The 17,391-nt window shown below is 36.0% G+C and overlaps 1 protein-coding gene across 1 annotated transcript in view; it reads left to right on the top strand.

The window, feature by feature from the left end:
- Positions 1–4,280: 4,280 nt before the first annotated feature.
- Positions 4,281–17,391, top strand: part of si:dkey-174m14.3 (uncharacterized protein LOC563117 homolog) — a 32,722-nt gene continuing 19,611 nt past the window's right edge. Inside the window, exons 1-3 of the mRNA XM_058755611.1 lie at positions 4,281–4,301; positions 6,626–7,558; positions 13,059–13,087. Coding sequence (XP_058611594.1) covers positions 4,281–4,301; positions 6,626–7,558; positions 13,059–13,087 — 983 coding nt within the window. The remainder of the gene's footprint in view (positions 4,302–6,625; positions 7,559–13,058; positions 13,088–17,391) is intronic.

Genomic DNA, 17,391 nt, shown 5'->3' on the forward strand with positions numbered 1-17,391 from the left:
GCAAGCCCCCAGATATCAACTAAAAAACGGCGGGCCCCCCAACCACCAAAGACTGCAGGCCCAGATCTCCCTCCTCCTCCTGTGAGAGCTCTTCGACCGCTGCCACAACGCCAGGGCCCAAACCCTCCTCCATCAGCTGTAGGTGAACCAAAAACAACTGAAAACAGCTCTCAGTGATATGTGTCGGGTCACTATATTAGCAGCAACATTCACAAATGTTTACAGAACAAGCTGGAACCCAGTGTGCCTGTAGCTTTCTCTATCTCTGTTTTAGCACGTGATAGAAAGTCTAAGGCCTTCTCAAGCCGTACGGCTGACCCATCTAATCTGCGGCCTGTAATGCACCAATCTAAGATTGCTGTAGAGACAAAATGTAATTCCATCAAGTTAGCATTTTTAAACATTTGCTCCCTAAAAAATAAATAATTTCTGATCAATGATTTAATAACCACAAACAACCTGGATTTTATGTTTCTAAATGAAATATGGCTAGAAGACAGCTGCAGTGCAACAGTCCTCAATGAATCAGCCCCTCCTAACTTTAATTTTACAAGTGTCTGCAGGACTGTTAGGAGAGGTGGAGGTGTAGCTGCTCTATTTAAAGATGTTTATCAATGCAAGCAAGTGTCATTTGGTCAGTATTTGTCTTTTGAATACCTAGGTATTGTGCTGAAATGTGCTCCACGCATTCTGTTTATCATTATTTACAGGCCTCCAAAATACTCTCCAGCCTTTGTGGAAGAGTTCACAGAACTGTTATCAATGATTTCCTCAGAGTTTGACTGTTTTACTATTGCAGGGGATTTTAATATTTACATAGATAATGCAGAAAACAAAACTTCAAAAGAAATTATAACTGTTTTAAACACTTTTGACCTGATTGTTATTAAGGATGCAGCACTATCTGATCACTTCTGTATTTTCTTTGATATATTGATCTCTGTTACCACTGAATCTAGATCTGTCTCTGTGAGAAAGAGATGCATTAACGAGAACACTAGTGCGCTATTTATGAAGGCTATATCTTCAACACCAAGCATTTCTGCAGACTCTGTTGATCTTCTCCTGGATTCATTTAACTCAAAAGTTAAGAATGTTATTGATGATATCGCTCCTGAAAAAGTCAGCAAGAAGAATGGCAGACAAAAATCATCTTGGAGAAAATCAGCAGCAGTTCAGAGTATGAAAAGACATTGCAGAAAAGCTGAGCGGATGTGGCGGAAGATGAAACTTGAAATTCACTATAGCATCTATAAAGACAGCCTTCATGCTTTCAATGTGGAACTAGCCACAGCTAGACAGACCTTCTTCTCAAACCTTATAAACAGTAACTTAAACAACACTCGCACTCTTTTTGCTACTATTGAGAGACTAACAAACCCCCCAAGTCAGATTCCCAGTGAAATGCTCTCCGACAGCAAATGCAATGAGTTTGCTTCCTTCTTTTCTGAGAAGATCAATAATATCAGAAAGGAGATTGGCACATCCTCAAGTCATGCAGAGGTCACACAGATTCGACCGCAATTTCAAAAAGAAGTGACTATGTCTGTTTTTGAAGCAATTGATAGCAACATTTTGGAAGAAATAGTACAGCACCTTAAATCGTCAACCTGCTATGTTGACACACTTCCCACATCTTTTTTCAAAAGTGTGAGTTAACTGTTTAGAAGCAGATCTCTTAGAAGTGGTGAACGCCTCACTTCTTACTGGGACTTTTCCAAACTCCCTGAAAACTGCAGTTGTTAAGCCCCTTCTGAAAAAGCGCAATCTTGATAACACAATGTTGAGCAACTATAGACCAATATCAAATCTTCCTTTCACAGGTAAGATTATTGAAAAGGTAGTTTTTAATCAGCTGAACAACTACTTAAACTCAAATGGATACCTGGACAATTTCCAATCTGGTTTCCGAGCACATCATAGCACAGAGACCGCGCTTATTAAGATAATAAATGATATTCGCTTCAATTCTGATTCTGGCAAAATATCACTGCTGGTACTACTAGATCTTAGTGCTGCGTTTGACACTGTTGATCATAACATACTTCTAGAGAGACTGGAAAACTGGGTTGGGTTTTCTGGGATGGTACTCAAATGGATCAGGTCATACTTAGAAGGGAGAGGTTATTATGTGAGTATAGGAGAGCATAAGTCTAAGTGGACGTCCATGACATGCGGAGTCCCACAAGGCTCAATCCTTGCACCACTCTTGTTTAGCCTGTATATGCTCCCAATAAGTCAAATAATGAGAAAGAACCAAATTGCCTATCACAGCTATGCTGATGATACCCAGATTTGCCTAGCCTTATCTCCAAATGACTATAGCCCCATTGACTCCCTCTGCCAATGCATTGATGAAATAAACTGTTGGATGTGCCAGAACTTTCAAGGAGAAAACTGAAGTCATTGCATTTGGAAACAAAGATGAAGTTATCAAGGTGAAAGCATACCTTGACTCTAGGGGTCAAACAACTAAAAATCAAGTCAAAAATCTTGGGGTGATTCTGGAGACAGACCTTAGTTTTAGTAGTCATGTCAAAGCAGTAACTAAATCAGCATACTATCATCTCAAAAACATTGCAAGAATTAAATGTTTTGTGTCCAGTCAAGACTTGGATAAACTTGTTCATGCCTTTATCACCAGCAGGGTGGATTATTGTAATGGTCTCCTCACCAGCTTTCCAAAGAAGACCATTAGACAGCTGCAGCTCATCCAGAACACTGCTGCCAGGATTCTGACTAGAACCAGAAAATCTGAGCATATCACACCAGTCCTCAGGTCCTTACACTGGCTTCCAGTTACATTTAAGATTGATTTTAAAGTACTTTTACTCAATTACAAATCACTCAATGGCCTAGGACCTAAATACATTGCAGATATGCTCACTGAATATAAACCTAACAGACCACTCAGATCATTAGGATCGAGTCAGTTAGAAATACCAAGGGTTCACACAAAACAAGGGGAGTCTGCTTTTAGCTATTATGCCGCCCACAGTTGGAACCAGCTTCCAGATGAGATCAGATGTGCTAAAACATTAGCCACATTTAAATCCAGACTCAAAACTCATCTGTTTAGCTGTGCATTTGTTAAATGAGCACTGTGCTACGTCCGAACTGACTGCACTATGTATAACCATTTTCTATTCTTAACTGTTTTAAATTCTTATTAAATAGATTTTTATATATTGTTTTTAATTCCTTGTTTTTATTGTTGTGACTTTTTTTTTTTTATGACTTTTTCACTTTTATGTAAAGCACTTTGAATTACAACTGTCTATGAAATGTGCTATATAAATAAACTTGCTTAGGTAATTTTATTTGTGATATTGTGTAATGCAATGTAGCCAAATACACAGTAAAAATTTAGATTTAGATTTTTTAGATTAGTAAAGATTTTGACAGGATTTTAAAATTTTGTTAGAGTTTATATTACCTTAAATGCTCTTAGTTCATATTTAGCAGTTTAGATAGCTGAGTTTTGGTGACAATATTAATGATCAATCAGCTGATATGTGCTGTAAAGTATATAGTGCTTTATGTATAAGCAGTGCTGGGTAGTAACTGAATACAGGTAATCTGGATTATGTAATCAGATTTAAAAAATCAAGTATAATGTAATGTAATGTTTAATTGTCACGCCCCTGGACTGTCTTGTGTGTGTTTTGCTCCCCATGTGTGCCCTGTGACCCAGTTTCTGTCTCCCTTTGATTGTTTAATTTGATTCCAGGTGTGTCTCCTTAGTTCCTTGATTGTCTTGTCTTTATAAGCCCCAGTCCTTTCAGTTAGTGTTTGTCGGTCTTTAAGTGTCTACCCTACCTGTGATCTGTGTTCCTGTCTGAATATTAAACTCCCGTGTTGTTAATTCCTCGTCTCCTCGTTCCTGGTTCCCATGCTCCCTGTGAGCTGTGACATTAATGCATTTTATGATGTTGATAAAAATGCAATACATTTTCTTTCTAATTGTTTTTATATATATATATATATATATATAAATATGGTACATGTAATTAAAACAAGTTAGATAAAGAAAAAAGTAAACTAAAAAAGTACATACAATTAGTATTACTTAACTAACTACAATTTTCATCATGTAATCAGTAACGGACTACAATTTTTAAGTAATCTACCCAGCACTGTATAGGCTTTGATTTGATATTGAGAATTATGAAATCTGTAAGGGTTTGATTTCAATGTATAGCTACATTTTCAGTATAGCTTTGGTTATATTATAACACTGATATAGTATAATAATGATGCAGGTTGTAGAAAGAGTCAGCATGATCAGCAGCACTTTTACTGTGTTCTCCCTTTTGTAACATTTCTGCTCAATAAAATTAAAATTACTCATAAAAAGGCCCCCCGTAATCATTTAGCTGGTTTATTGCCATTATTTCCCTCACTCCCTTCTCATTTCCAAACCTCCTCCAGTCCCTCCCTGCCCCTCTCATTTTAGAAAATATTGATTTACAATGCATTTTATTGTTGATATATACTTAGATCACTATTAACCTTCAAGTCTGTGTAAAAACACATGGCAGTAAAGTAATTTGCATGGTGATTTAGGGAAAAAAAAATGTCTCAAAGACATGTGAGGCACAACAGAGGCGATGATTTGTTCAGATCATTTGTTCAGACTGCAGCTGGGGTGTTTTTGCATGAGAAACTCCACAGATGTAACATCACAGAAGGCCATCTTTCATTGTGTTGAACTTTTGCCACACTTATTAGCGACACAAGGAGCCTAATTAAAACTAGTCATCGGTGACTCATCACTTCACTCTCAAACAGTAGAGGGAGGAGCAGTCGATAATGTGTAATGGTGATATTATCGGGAAATAATGAATTTGCATTACACAACTAAACAACAAACAATCTAATGCTTGTGCGACAGCTTCCCTTGTATTTAATGAAAACGTTAAACTTTCAGCCATAAAAATGAGTGTGTGAGGTTATCTGGTTATCTGTGATCAATGTTCAGTAGAAAGCATTGACCTGGAAGAAAGAAGTTCGAAAAAAATAGTCAGTTGTGCTATCAATAGATGTCCTAATTAAGGGCAAACTTCTAAAGCAATTTCTCTCATGACCTGACAAACACATCACTTCATAAAATTTACTCATTTGATCTCATGTGCTTGACTAGCTTTGATATATTTGTTGAATACAGACTTCTCTTTGCTTTTTAGAGCAAAATGCGGGTCATATTTGAATACAACAGAGCATGTTTTTAATTTATGAATTAAAATTCCATTTACATTACATTACATTAAGCAGACGCTTTTATTCAAAACGACTTACAAATGAGGACAATGGAAGCAATCCGAATCAACAAAACAGCGATAATAAGCAAGTGCTATGACAAGTCTCAGTTAAAATTAATTAGTTAATTAATTTAATTAGTAAAATTAATTAGAATTTTTTCTTGGTGGCATAAAGTCAGTAATGTTAGTGTGATGAAATATTACTGTCCTGATTTTTTTTTAATGGAGTACAAAGTACAAAATAAATAAATACAAATCTTTCTTCCTCAAGAATATGCTGTTTTTTTTGTTTTTTGGTTTGTGTTTTTATAAATATTGTTCATTTTGAAAAACATTTGTCCACCAAGTGAACACACACACACACACACACACACACACACAAAGTCAAATGGAAAAATAATAATAATAATAAATAATTAATTAATTAATTATATTAATAACATTACATTTCAGTGCTTTCAACACTCATTTATTATATATTATTATTTAAATGATTATTATTACTTTTTTGACAGGAAAGGCTGTAAGAAAAATATGTTATTTTTAGTGCTGTCAAATGATTAATCGCGATTAATCGCATAAAAATAAACGTTTTTGTTTACATAATATATGTGTGTGTACTGTGTATATTTATTATATATATATATAAATACACACACATACAGTAGGATATTTTGAAGTATATATTTATATAATTGATATTATATATAAATATATTTAACATACAAACATAACATATTTTTCTGAAATATATGCATGCATGTGTGTGCATTTATATATAAATAATAAATATACACAATACACACACACATATTATGTAAAAAAAAAAAAAAAAAAAACACTTTTATTCATTTGACAGCACTAGTTATTTTGAATTTATTGTTGCACCACAACATTTTTTAGAATCATTCAATTTAAACCTTCTTGAAAATAATATATAAAATAATTTCAGTTTAAATGTAATAAACTTGAAGAGTACATTTCTAAGAACATTTCAACTAGTTCTTTTGTTTGTTTGTTTTGGATACTCATTTTTTGTAATTGACCGAAATACTATTCATAACAGTATCTCCATTTAGTTTAAGCAAAATAGAACTGGATTCTAATCTGGGTGATAAACTTGCTCTTCCATATACATGGCAGCCAGGGAACTGAATGATTCTGTGGCCTAAATATTGAGTTTTTCCGAGCCGCTAATGCAGACGGTGGGCAGTGATTAGGGCTAAATGCTTTAAAATCTGGGTTTCGTGCTCATTCATTGTCTAGGCACCAGATCCTGTGGACATTTCCCATCTTCGGCTCAGGCCAGCAGCATTACTGAGTTTCATGGGACGATGGATCCCGCTTGCAGTATGTACCACCAGCTCCAGTTAAGGAGAAGATCATGCAGCTCCACGACCTCCTCCAACTCGTCCACCTCCCCTCAGATGTTTTACTCTTCTCGAGGACGTGTGGGTTGGTGTTGTGCAGCCGGACACGCCAGCTGGAAGTCATGCAGCCTCACCTCCAGTCCCAGCGGAAGAAGCACCAGCAACAGCAGCAGGTCACGGGCCTCTAGTTGGGATAGTATGAGCTCAGAGGCAACCACCTGCCTAAAGCTCAACACCAACAGATTCCATGAAGTACAGCAACGTTGTGACCAGCAAAATGGGTGCAGACCCCTTAGAGAAACTGGGAGCTGCCAGCAGGGGGCAGTATTGACCAGTGGGGAGGAAGGGAGGAGCCCCAGTAAAGTTGTCAACGTGACCTCTGGACAGGCCATGTCTCATTTGGCTGTGTTACAGCATCAACTGGAACTAAAAATCGAAGCCAAATTGAAGTTCTCACAGTTCCTGGATGAAGTGAGCAGCCGAGTCCTTCGCCCTACCAACCTGTTCGTGTTATCCAAGCAGACTGAATCCTCCAGGTCTAACTCTTCCATTTCCAGTAACAGTAACAGCAAGTCCAGGATCCCAGACGTCCAACAGCAGCCAGGGGACGTGGATTTTTCCCTGCATAGCACCCAATCTGTGGATGGGATGCAGGAAGAACAAGGTGCACCAGAGACTGTAGGAAAAGCCTACCTGGAGACGGACATCGATTGTGTGCGAAGAGAAGATGAGATAAAGGAAGTTAAGACCAAGAAAGAGACAGCCATCACATTTGAGAGCAATGAGAGAAGAGAAGTTAAGAGTCCACCGGAAAGTCATCCAAACCCCATCCAGAGAATCAGACCTTTGAGTCCACGGCTCTATAGAGAGGAAACCCTCTCTAGAAACCCCTACCGATCTGTTTCCCTTCCCAGGGACATCAACATAGTAAGTCATTCCTGTCACTTTTTTGTTATTAATAATCATTATAATATAATTATTTTATTATTTACATTATCTTATCATTTTTAAATAGATTTTTTTTTGCATAGGAAAAAAATAAAGTGTAAAATGTTTGTTATTAATAATCATTATAATTCTTTAATTATGTATATTATTTTATAATTTTAAATATATATATATATATTTTTTTTTGCATATACATTCTAACAAGACTAAATGATCTGAGTCAGAGTTTCTCAGCCTTTTTGATTTGATATGCTTATATATTTCAGTAATAATAACAAGCTGAGTGTTGATATTAAAAAATCATGATTGATTATTATTGATCATTATCATTCATTATGCGATTCCATAAGTTTCAAGAACTGTATGTTGTTCAATAAAAACAATATTGAGAGTGAAAATAGTTTTGATTTTAATTGTATATTTGCCATTTTAATTCACATTACAGTTTTTTAATTACATCATTTCTAATACTTTACTTAATAATAATAAATGTGTCCCCCTGAAAGTTTTTTGGGCCCTCCAATGGACCCCGGTCCCCTGGTTGAGAACCACTGATCTAAGCTTTGCTATCGATATTCATTGAATACCTTTTATTATATGACAGCAATTATAGATTTTATTTCTTCTATAGAGTTTTAGTAAAAATATCTGAGTTGATTTACAAATAATAAATTACAAATAAAACAATTAAGTCCATAACGTCCCCTGAGCTTTAAAAGAACAACCTCTGAGCAATGATTTTTTTTTTCTTTAGGAACTGCTGCCATCCAAAAAAGAAAAAAAAAATCTCTTTAACAACTATCTCAGCAGACATTTTGGAGATATAAAGGCCTGGCTGTGTAGGATGCGTTATCATACAAACCGCAGCAGTAGTAAACAATGCAGTCTGTCCCTGACTCATAAATATATCAGAAGGCATTGCTATTGAATCAAGCTTTTAGTCAAGCTGAGCTCTGAAAGGATAAGACTTCCAGAATTGAGCCATGGTGTTTCACTATCCATATTAGACCAAAACACAGCCACATGTCATAGTGTGTGCTATATTTGTAATGTTTCTGAAGCTCAACATCCTCTCCTATGCTTTCACTGCATGTGAGTTAATAGTCTATAGGAGTATATTAAAGTGTAAATTAGATGCAGGCTTTGTCCCATTCTGCTCTTGTGTGTTTTCAGCAGAAGAAACCGTATGTGTGAAGGATAATCAGATAAATAACTAATCCGGCGCTAAGGGAGGCGGGATTCTCATTAGTCTGTATGGATCACATACTGTATCTGGCAACTAATTGGATCGATGTAGTTTTACATAACTGTAGTGTAGATAAACATGTGTGCGGTTATATCATGCCGCGCTGAATCGGTGCACTTTTTCAAGCACAAAATACACACAGGGAATGGAATATTATTCATAGGCTTTATTATTCCAGATGTGCTAGCAGAACCTGTTAACTTTTAAGTGTTTTAAACATGTTTACATGTTAAATTCACGAAGCGTTCATTTGTAGAACACACACAAAAAATTGTTGCCTTAATTTATTATCTGATTAAAATGCAGTCTTTGCCGTCACCTTAGCAACTGCTTGAAAAAAGGTGGGCGGTGAGGGGGCAGAGAGACGAGTCTGTGTGTGCCTGAGAAGAGAGAGAGAGAGAGAGAGAGAGAGAGAGTGTGTGTGTGCCTGTCAAATGAAACTTGCAGAGCTCCCTTGCCATTTGTTGGAAAGTGAGATTTCCAGTCGTTGCCAGAAACAACCTTCATTTGAAAGAGGAGGTTGATCTTTATATTAGAAGATTGAGTCGATTTCCTGCTTTAATGGACACTACAGACAATAAGTGAACCTTCACGTCATCAACTACAGCAGTGCCACATTTTAAAATAAATGTATGGTTCCTTAACACTACAAAAAACTAAATATGGATCTTGATATGTAACACTTTAGGTTAGGGAACACTTATTTACTATTCACTAAGAGTCACCTAAAACATTATCTGCTTATTGATAGTTGTAGTAGTTATGTTTAGGCATGTTTAAGGGATCTAAAATATGGTCATGCAGAATAATGCATTAATATGTGCTTCATAATTACTAATAAACAGCCAATATGCTAGTAATATGCATGCTAATTATCAACTAGTTAATAGTGAATATGTGTTCCCTAATCTAAAGTGTTACTGTGTAATTTTTCAATAGTATTTCATGAAGAGTGTAAACACTGTGGCTCTGTAATGCTGTCTGAACATTGCTGTTTGTTTTAGTCCAACATGGCAACACTGGTGTGAGTTGGGGTCCGGCCAGGGACAGGATTTTTTGTTTGTCCAAACCAAGGGTTTGGCGATGCTGTAACTCAGGCACTTTTATGTCCCGGGTTGATTTTTATTAAAATTAGTTTACTAAATGACACATTTTATTTTATGTTGATATGATGATCTAAATCGAGTGAGATTGTCAAGCACATGCAGGATTGTAATAAACCACATTCATAGTGTAAAAACAAATTCTGTAAAATTTACCAAAATTACAACCCATTACAGACTACATAATGAATTACGTACAGTTGTGGTGTCATTTCCACCTCAACCAACATTTTTTGCCCCAAAACCCATAAAAATCAAGGCTCTACAAAGGGTTTTTTGCAGTGATGCCATAAAAGAACCATTTTTGGATCCCCAATGAACCTTTCAGTGAACAGTTCTTAAAATAACCTTTTTTTTTTTCATAGTGCGAAGAACATTTTAAGAATCTTTTCCCACTATAAATAACATTTTGTGCAATGGAAAGGTTTCAGGGATGTTAAAGTTTCTTCCTGGAACCATAGATGCCAATAAAGAGCCTTCATTTTTAAGATTGTATAGTAAATATTTTTTTTTTTTACTTAGTGTAGGCCTAATTGTTAAATGCATGAGTTATGAGAAATATTACATGTGTTAGGAAATTAAAAAAATAAATAAATAAATAATAATAATGTGAATATCACTCGTAAGCAGAAATATTTTAATTATAATAAAAAAAAACTAAAAAAAACTGTAATATAGTCAAATTATGCAAAAAGTGTAAAAAAAAAATGTAATTGTGTATTTGAGGTACATAAAGTGCTGGTTATGAAATTAGCCTTACCAAGATAAATGAATTCCATTTGATTCCAAAAACGATTAAAACATAATTTCCACCACTGTAATTTCTGCCACATAATGTTATCAACAGTGATGGGAATAACGGTGTTATTTTTTTCAGTAACGAGTAATCAAACGAATTACTGTTTCCCCTGTTACAACGCCGTTACCGTTACTGCGGCATTTCTATAATTTATTATAATATTATTATCATTTTATTTTTCAGCTTATCTGAATGGATGCACAGTGTAGGCTACCTGTATTTGACGTACCGTGAACTCTAGTGTGAAGCCGCACGACTTAATCCTTAGTACGTTTTATATTGTTAGTAGAATTCGTAGTAGTTTTGTTATCTTAGCAGTATTTGTTTTAGGGGTTTTTCCCCCTTTTTTTATCGAAACACTAAACGACAAACAATATCTTAAGCACCACCACCAGTCCTAAGTTCAGTCAACATGACAGATATGCATTCATACATGGTTATTCTAATTACTAAAGTTCTATCATCATTTAATGCTAAATTATCATAATATCATATTATAATGCTTGACTGACTGATGCTAAGTGTTAGATTTTTTTTTTTTTTTAAACTGCCATTTTACAAACATAAGCTTTATATATATAATTGGTTGATAATATTTACAATAATATATTGAATTTGATAGGTGTCTCTTACATTGTCCCAAAGAAATATTAAAATAGTGTAGATTAGTGTACAATGTTTTATAATAATAATTTATTCTATTTAGTGTCCATTTCATTCATTTAACATATTTAATATTGGGGGCATCCAAGTTATTTTACATATTTGAATTTTTTTTTTTTTCTTTTTAAAGTAACACAATAGTTACTTTTGTGTTGCGGGTCAAATGTTGCGGGTCAATTCCCTAGACATCTAAAGGACAGTAACAATGTAACTCAGTTACTATTTGTGAGAAGTAAAGAGTAACTATAACTAATTACTTTTTTAAAGTAACGTGCCCAGCACTGGTTATCAAACACAATACATCATGTATGATGTGGTGAAAAAGTTAATGACTTTTAGAAAAATTACAAAAGTAAGAAGAGTGAGTAAGGGTGTGAATATATCAAAACTGTAAAAGTGTTTTATATATTTTTTTTACATTTACATGTATTACATTTTTTACATTTACATGTATTTTTAAGTCCACAGAGCCAAAAGTGCAATCTTTATTCACTGATAGGCTTTTAAAAACAGGCGTGCATTCTGTGTTTTTTTTTTTTGCAAGAAATATATAAACTGCAAAAAAATACTATGTTATGTTAGAGCACTTGGCAGATGGCAGCATCCAGTTCTCATTATTTCGGGGCTGCCTGCACCAGCCAATCAACTGCCATTGAGATGAATGAGAATGCTAGAATAAAGTCTTAAGAGAATAAAATCTTAAATTTTAAACTTAATATTTAAATATCTAGAGGACAAATCTAACAATACCCTGGACAAAATTATAACAAACACTCTATTGCGCAACAGCAGTGGTTAGACATCCATGTGAGATTGTTGGACTGAATAAAGGGATATACTGACTGCATATACAACAAAATATATATATATATATTATTAAATACTTTACAAAATTAGCATACTATACAAACATAGCATATCAGCTTTATCATTTATTTAGATTGGCCTGTAAACTATTAAACTAGCTTGGATGTGTTACCACATTGGATCACGTACTCTCTGCCTGCCTGGTGTTGAATTAATAGGACTGCTGGAACGGCCCTTGGTCACTGCTGCACACTAAATCTGAATGAGAATGTGAATTCCTTTGACATAATCTCACTCTTGCATTATTCATGGGGCAGCAGAGAGACAGACCGAGCGAGAGAGAAAGCTGTAGCACGCAGTGGATGTGAGAACCGGAGTGCCTCCCCATCCCTCCCTCCGATTCTTTCATCAACAGATGAGCCCACCTGTTTCCCTCTCTCTCTCTCTCACACCATCTCTCCCTCTCTCACTCTTTTTCTCACCCGCTCCCTCTCTCTGGTCTGCTGTCTGTCCTCACATCCTGTGGATCTTCACGAATCCGATGAGTGAGTTTCTCTCGGGGAGGAGGAAGGAGAGGGGGCGGCGTGTATGATGTTGTGTATCTGCATTCTGGCTGCAACTGTGCTTTCCATTCGCACTTAATCTGTCAAGATTTCTCCCCTCCTCGCACATGAGATCGGTGCAGAAGTATACTGGCACCGTTGGGTAGAGAGAGAGCAAGAGAAAAGGGAGAGACAGAAGGAGAGAGAGAGCGAGTGAGAGAGCGGCGGTGTGTGCCTCAGACTGCGCAGTGATGCCTTGGCAGCTTCGGGAACCAGGCGCATGTTCCTTTCACTAATCGCCTCTACTTCCTTCTTCCAGGCTTCGGACGAGGAGATGCAGACCATAAGGTAAGTAGCTTCACCTTTCTGTCGTTTTCTGTTCCTCTACCCCTCTCTTTCTCCCATCCCTGATGCCTGGACTGCAGCAGGAATTCACCCTCGCAACGGTGCCCGCGTTCTCCACCAGAAAATGGGGGTTTAGCTGTTTAGAAAGCTTCAGTCTGTTCTGGAAGCTCAATTGTTTTGGTTGGTAACGTGTTGTGGATCACATCCCGAGTGTTCTTGAGTAGTTACATTTGCATTTTACGATGTGCATCCCGAGGAAACAGATTTACCGGAGAAGACCTGTAGAGATGTAGAAAGCAACATAATGGCCATTTCCAAACTGAACGGCACCTTTCCATTGGCTGGAGAAGATTCAAGCCATGCATGTGCTGTCATCAGATCGCAGTTCCCTAAGGCGACATCAGAGATGGGGCTTGGGATATTATTTATGAGTATGCTAAGTGTTGACTGCCGCTGCTGTATATTATAGTATAGAAGTCATGTGGGGAGAAAAAGGTATGACTCAAGCTCGGTGGGGGAGGCTTGACGGATTTATTGGGGGTTCCCCCTCCTTCGCATGAATTATTAATAGATTACAGGGCGAAACTGAAACGCTTCAAGTCATGCTGATGGATTTCAGCTTTGTGTTGCTAAGAGAAATGAAAAAGTGCAAAGTAAATGTGTTTGCGAGGACTCTGCATCCATGATGAAAGCCTCTTGTCACAGTGGATCGCCACGATTGAGATGTCAGTTTGCAGAACAGCAGTCCAACATTCATTTCCTAAAACATTTCCTGCCTGCATATCTGAACTAATTAGACAAATTAAATTAACTTCAATGGATACATTAAAATGCATACAAATATTGAAAAAGCAGACCTAATTATCCATGTGGAATCATATTTAGGATGCAGTTCTTAATGTGGAATCTAGTGCACCAAAATATAATCTGTCATATTAATATTCCCAGTGCTGGATTGAATAATTAACAAGTCATTTTAATTGAGTAGTGGTTAACTTCTGTTATAATCGCTCCGTAGGTGATGTTGCTGCATTGTGTGAAATAAGCGCATGCAAAGGGTGCGAAGGTCTGAATCATTATGTCAGCGATGATTCTGCAAAGGTGGTACATGAGGGCTGATGGACAGAATATGCAAACATAAGGTGAAACACCAATTATCATCTAAATTTTTTGCCAACGGACAGCATGGCCTTGACCCCTCAGTGCAGCAAATCTGATGTAACACACTGAAATCACTCCTTCTTGGTCCTTTTCTCTTCTTCCACACAGTAAAAAAGCATGAGATCCATTCACGTTTAATTCAGGTATTATATTTCAAATGACAGGAAGTAACATTTCTACAAGTTGCTATATGATCTTTTTGTATGTAAATGAGGGAAATTTGCAGAGCCTGTCAAAAACTCGCACATCAGTTTTCACCCCAAAATAAAAAAAAAGCACGTAGAAAATGGAGACAACTGTATACATTTGCTATTAAATTTTATTTTAATTTATAATTTAACTATATTTATACTATATATATATATATATATATATATATATAAAGAATTAAATAATATTATACTATTATAATATTTATATAATTTGTTTCTTTATTTTTTGGTTTTTAACAATTAAGCACAGTCCGTAACACATCCAAATGATTAGTTTGGTTATTTTGCAATTCTCATTATTCTCAATGATGATTCTCATTAGATTCTCATTACTGTTACACAGCAATACAATTCATCCTGTCTGGACACACTCTTTCTTTATTAAAAATTATTTATAATATAATATATAATATTTATTCTGCAATATATATGTTTAGAAATACATACATATGTTGATGATTATGAGATTATTGGAGTAACAGGAATTTCCATGTCATCTGTGGTGTAACTATTCAGAAATTGCATGTTTGTGTAAACACATTACGACAAGGGTCTTTGAAAAGTAATGATTATTTCCAGAACCTTGGTTGCTACGCTACTGAATGCCGTTAATGTAGCAATAAAAAAGTGACTTCTGATCATACAGAAGCACAGTTAGTCTACAAGACTGTTCAAAACTGTTGCATATGATCATTCTGTTGGTTTCAGTGTATGTTGCTTTGTTGAATGACATCCGCAGTGACGTGGCTGAAAACAATCCATGTTTTGCAGCCTTGGGCTCCGATGTTCTCAGTCTGTTCTGAAGAATTGTTTTGAAGAATTATTAAAACATGTTTTTAATCAATCAGTGCTGCTATTTTTAACACTTGTGAGCTTGTCTGCTTGCTGTTGTATGTGTATATATCTCCGCATGTTCAGAAATTTATACGTACCATTCAGCCTGCCAACATTCAGGCTTGCAGGTTTAATATTTTATATACTAGCAGATCTCTGCATCTCAGGGGTATTCTCTCTCTCTCTCTGTGTGTGTGTGTATGTGTTCACTTCATTTGTTGTATTTTACATCAAAATAGTAATACTGGAAAACATATTTTGGATAAATATATTTTGCTGAAATTTTTTTTTTTTTTTTTGTAAGGACCATTGTTTTTGTTTTTTTGCATTGTGAAGAATACACTTTTTCACAAAGATGTTTTAATGATTTTTAATAATTCCTACTGAAAATTATTATTTTACTATTTTATTAGTTAATTGTTTCAATAATTTATACTAAATATAAATGCAAGTCACTTATATTTATTTATTTTTTTTTTTTAATTTTGATGTAAAATATGACCCAGGCATATACTTTGTGAGATGCTGATATGGCTTATCAACCATTACTGGTTTCGAAAGTACCAAACGGTAGGTGATAGGCACTGATGAAAACCTTAACTCGACTGGATGTCGTCCCAGCAAAGTTTCCTATCCTAGTTTCCAAGCAATTTTCCACAAAAATTAATCTAAATCCCACAGCAAGAATGACTCCCAGTTGATTTGCTGGGCACCATGACACATTTTATCATGGCCCTCGGCGCGACGTGTTGCTGCTGCTTCTTGGAATCCTATTCCACCCATCAGATTTCTGTTTCTCATCCACAATTCTGCCCGGATAGACTGTCCTGATTCTTCTCCTCTTCGTTTATCTGCCATCTGCAGGCCGCATAATCCACTTAAGCCATAATTATTCCCCGCTGTTTGCAAGTGGGTGGCTGGTGGAAGGAGGGATGATGTGAGATTGAAAGTGAGAGTGAGAGATAGAGGGCGAAAGAGACAGAGAGAGTAACAACAAATCAAGTCAGTGCAGATAAATGACTGGATTGTTCCATTGTGTCTTGTGTGAATTTCATGGCTTCTCTTTTTAAAGTCAGAATGAAATGGCATTCTCAAATCGTCGTACTTCCATAATGTGATGTATTTCAGAATAAAACAAAATAGTCAATGAGGGAAAAAAAAAAAATGTAGGGCAGGACTTGATTGTATCCATTGGGAATTGAGCGCATTGTAAAAAGTGGGCGTTTCATGCCAGAAAGGAGCCAGACCTGAATACGAGTTTGCAAGTGATTGTGGAGGAGTGCTTCCGACTTGACTTTTGAGGAGGCTTTTTGGCCAGGAACGTGAAGACTGAAGGTCTGGGTTGTATTGGCTATAACAGTATCATGAAGTAATGTGGAAATAACTATTTGCCTAGGCTGCTCCTGCTGACTATTGGTTAATGTTAATAGAGTGCTGCAGTCGTGACGTTAACACCCAGAAGACTCGCCATGCTTCCCCTCAAGATTTTCCTAGGGGATTTATAATGGGCTTTTTCAATTCACATGTAAAATAAGGTCTGTGGTAAACATAACTTGATGGTACTTGGACGTTTTGTTGTACAATGCAAACTGTGCACACTCACACCCCAAACGTTCTTACGTAGTTACTTATAAAAACATACCATTTTTAAAATAAACATCCTTCAAATTTACAATTATGAGGAACTTTCCTATAGAAAGAGTTTGGTCACACTTTAGTTTGAGGACCAACTATTAACTATGACTTTTGCCTCAGTGAACTGAGTTGAGAAAAATATCGAGGAAAAAAAAATTAATTGAGAAAATACTATATATAGGTACAGACTGTGATAATTATAAATAATTATAGTCATTTCAAATCTAGCTGGCATTGGTGACACTTGGGATAATTGTGAGTGTATTTATATGTGGTAGCGCAGAGCACGATCCAGTTCTTGAACAAATGCCCTCATTCTGCACCAGTTCTTTTTAATGAATCAGTGAACAAAAATTCAAGAAACAAGACTCAAACGTACTCATGAGTTAGAAGTTTGAATTAGATTCACTCAGTAAGTGAACTATTACTGTCTGCTTCACTGAACCGTGAGTCATTTTCTGGTTG

Source organism: Onychostoma macrolepis, chromosome 20, assembly GCF_012432095.1.
Source record: "Onychostoma macrolepis isolate SWU-2019 chromosome 20, ASM1243209v1, whole genome shotgun sequence".
NCBI lineage: Eukaryota > Metazoa > Chordata > Actinopteri > Cypriniformes > Cyprinidae > Onychostoma > Onychostoma macrolepis.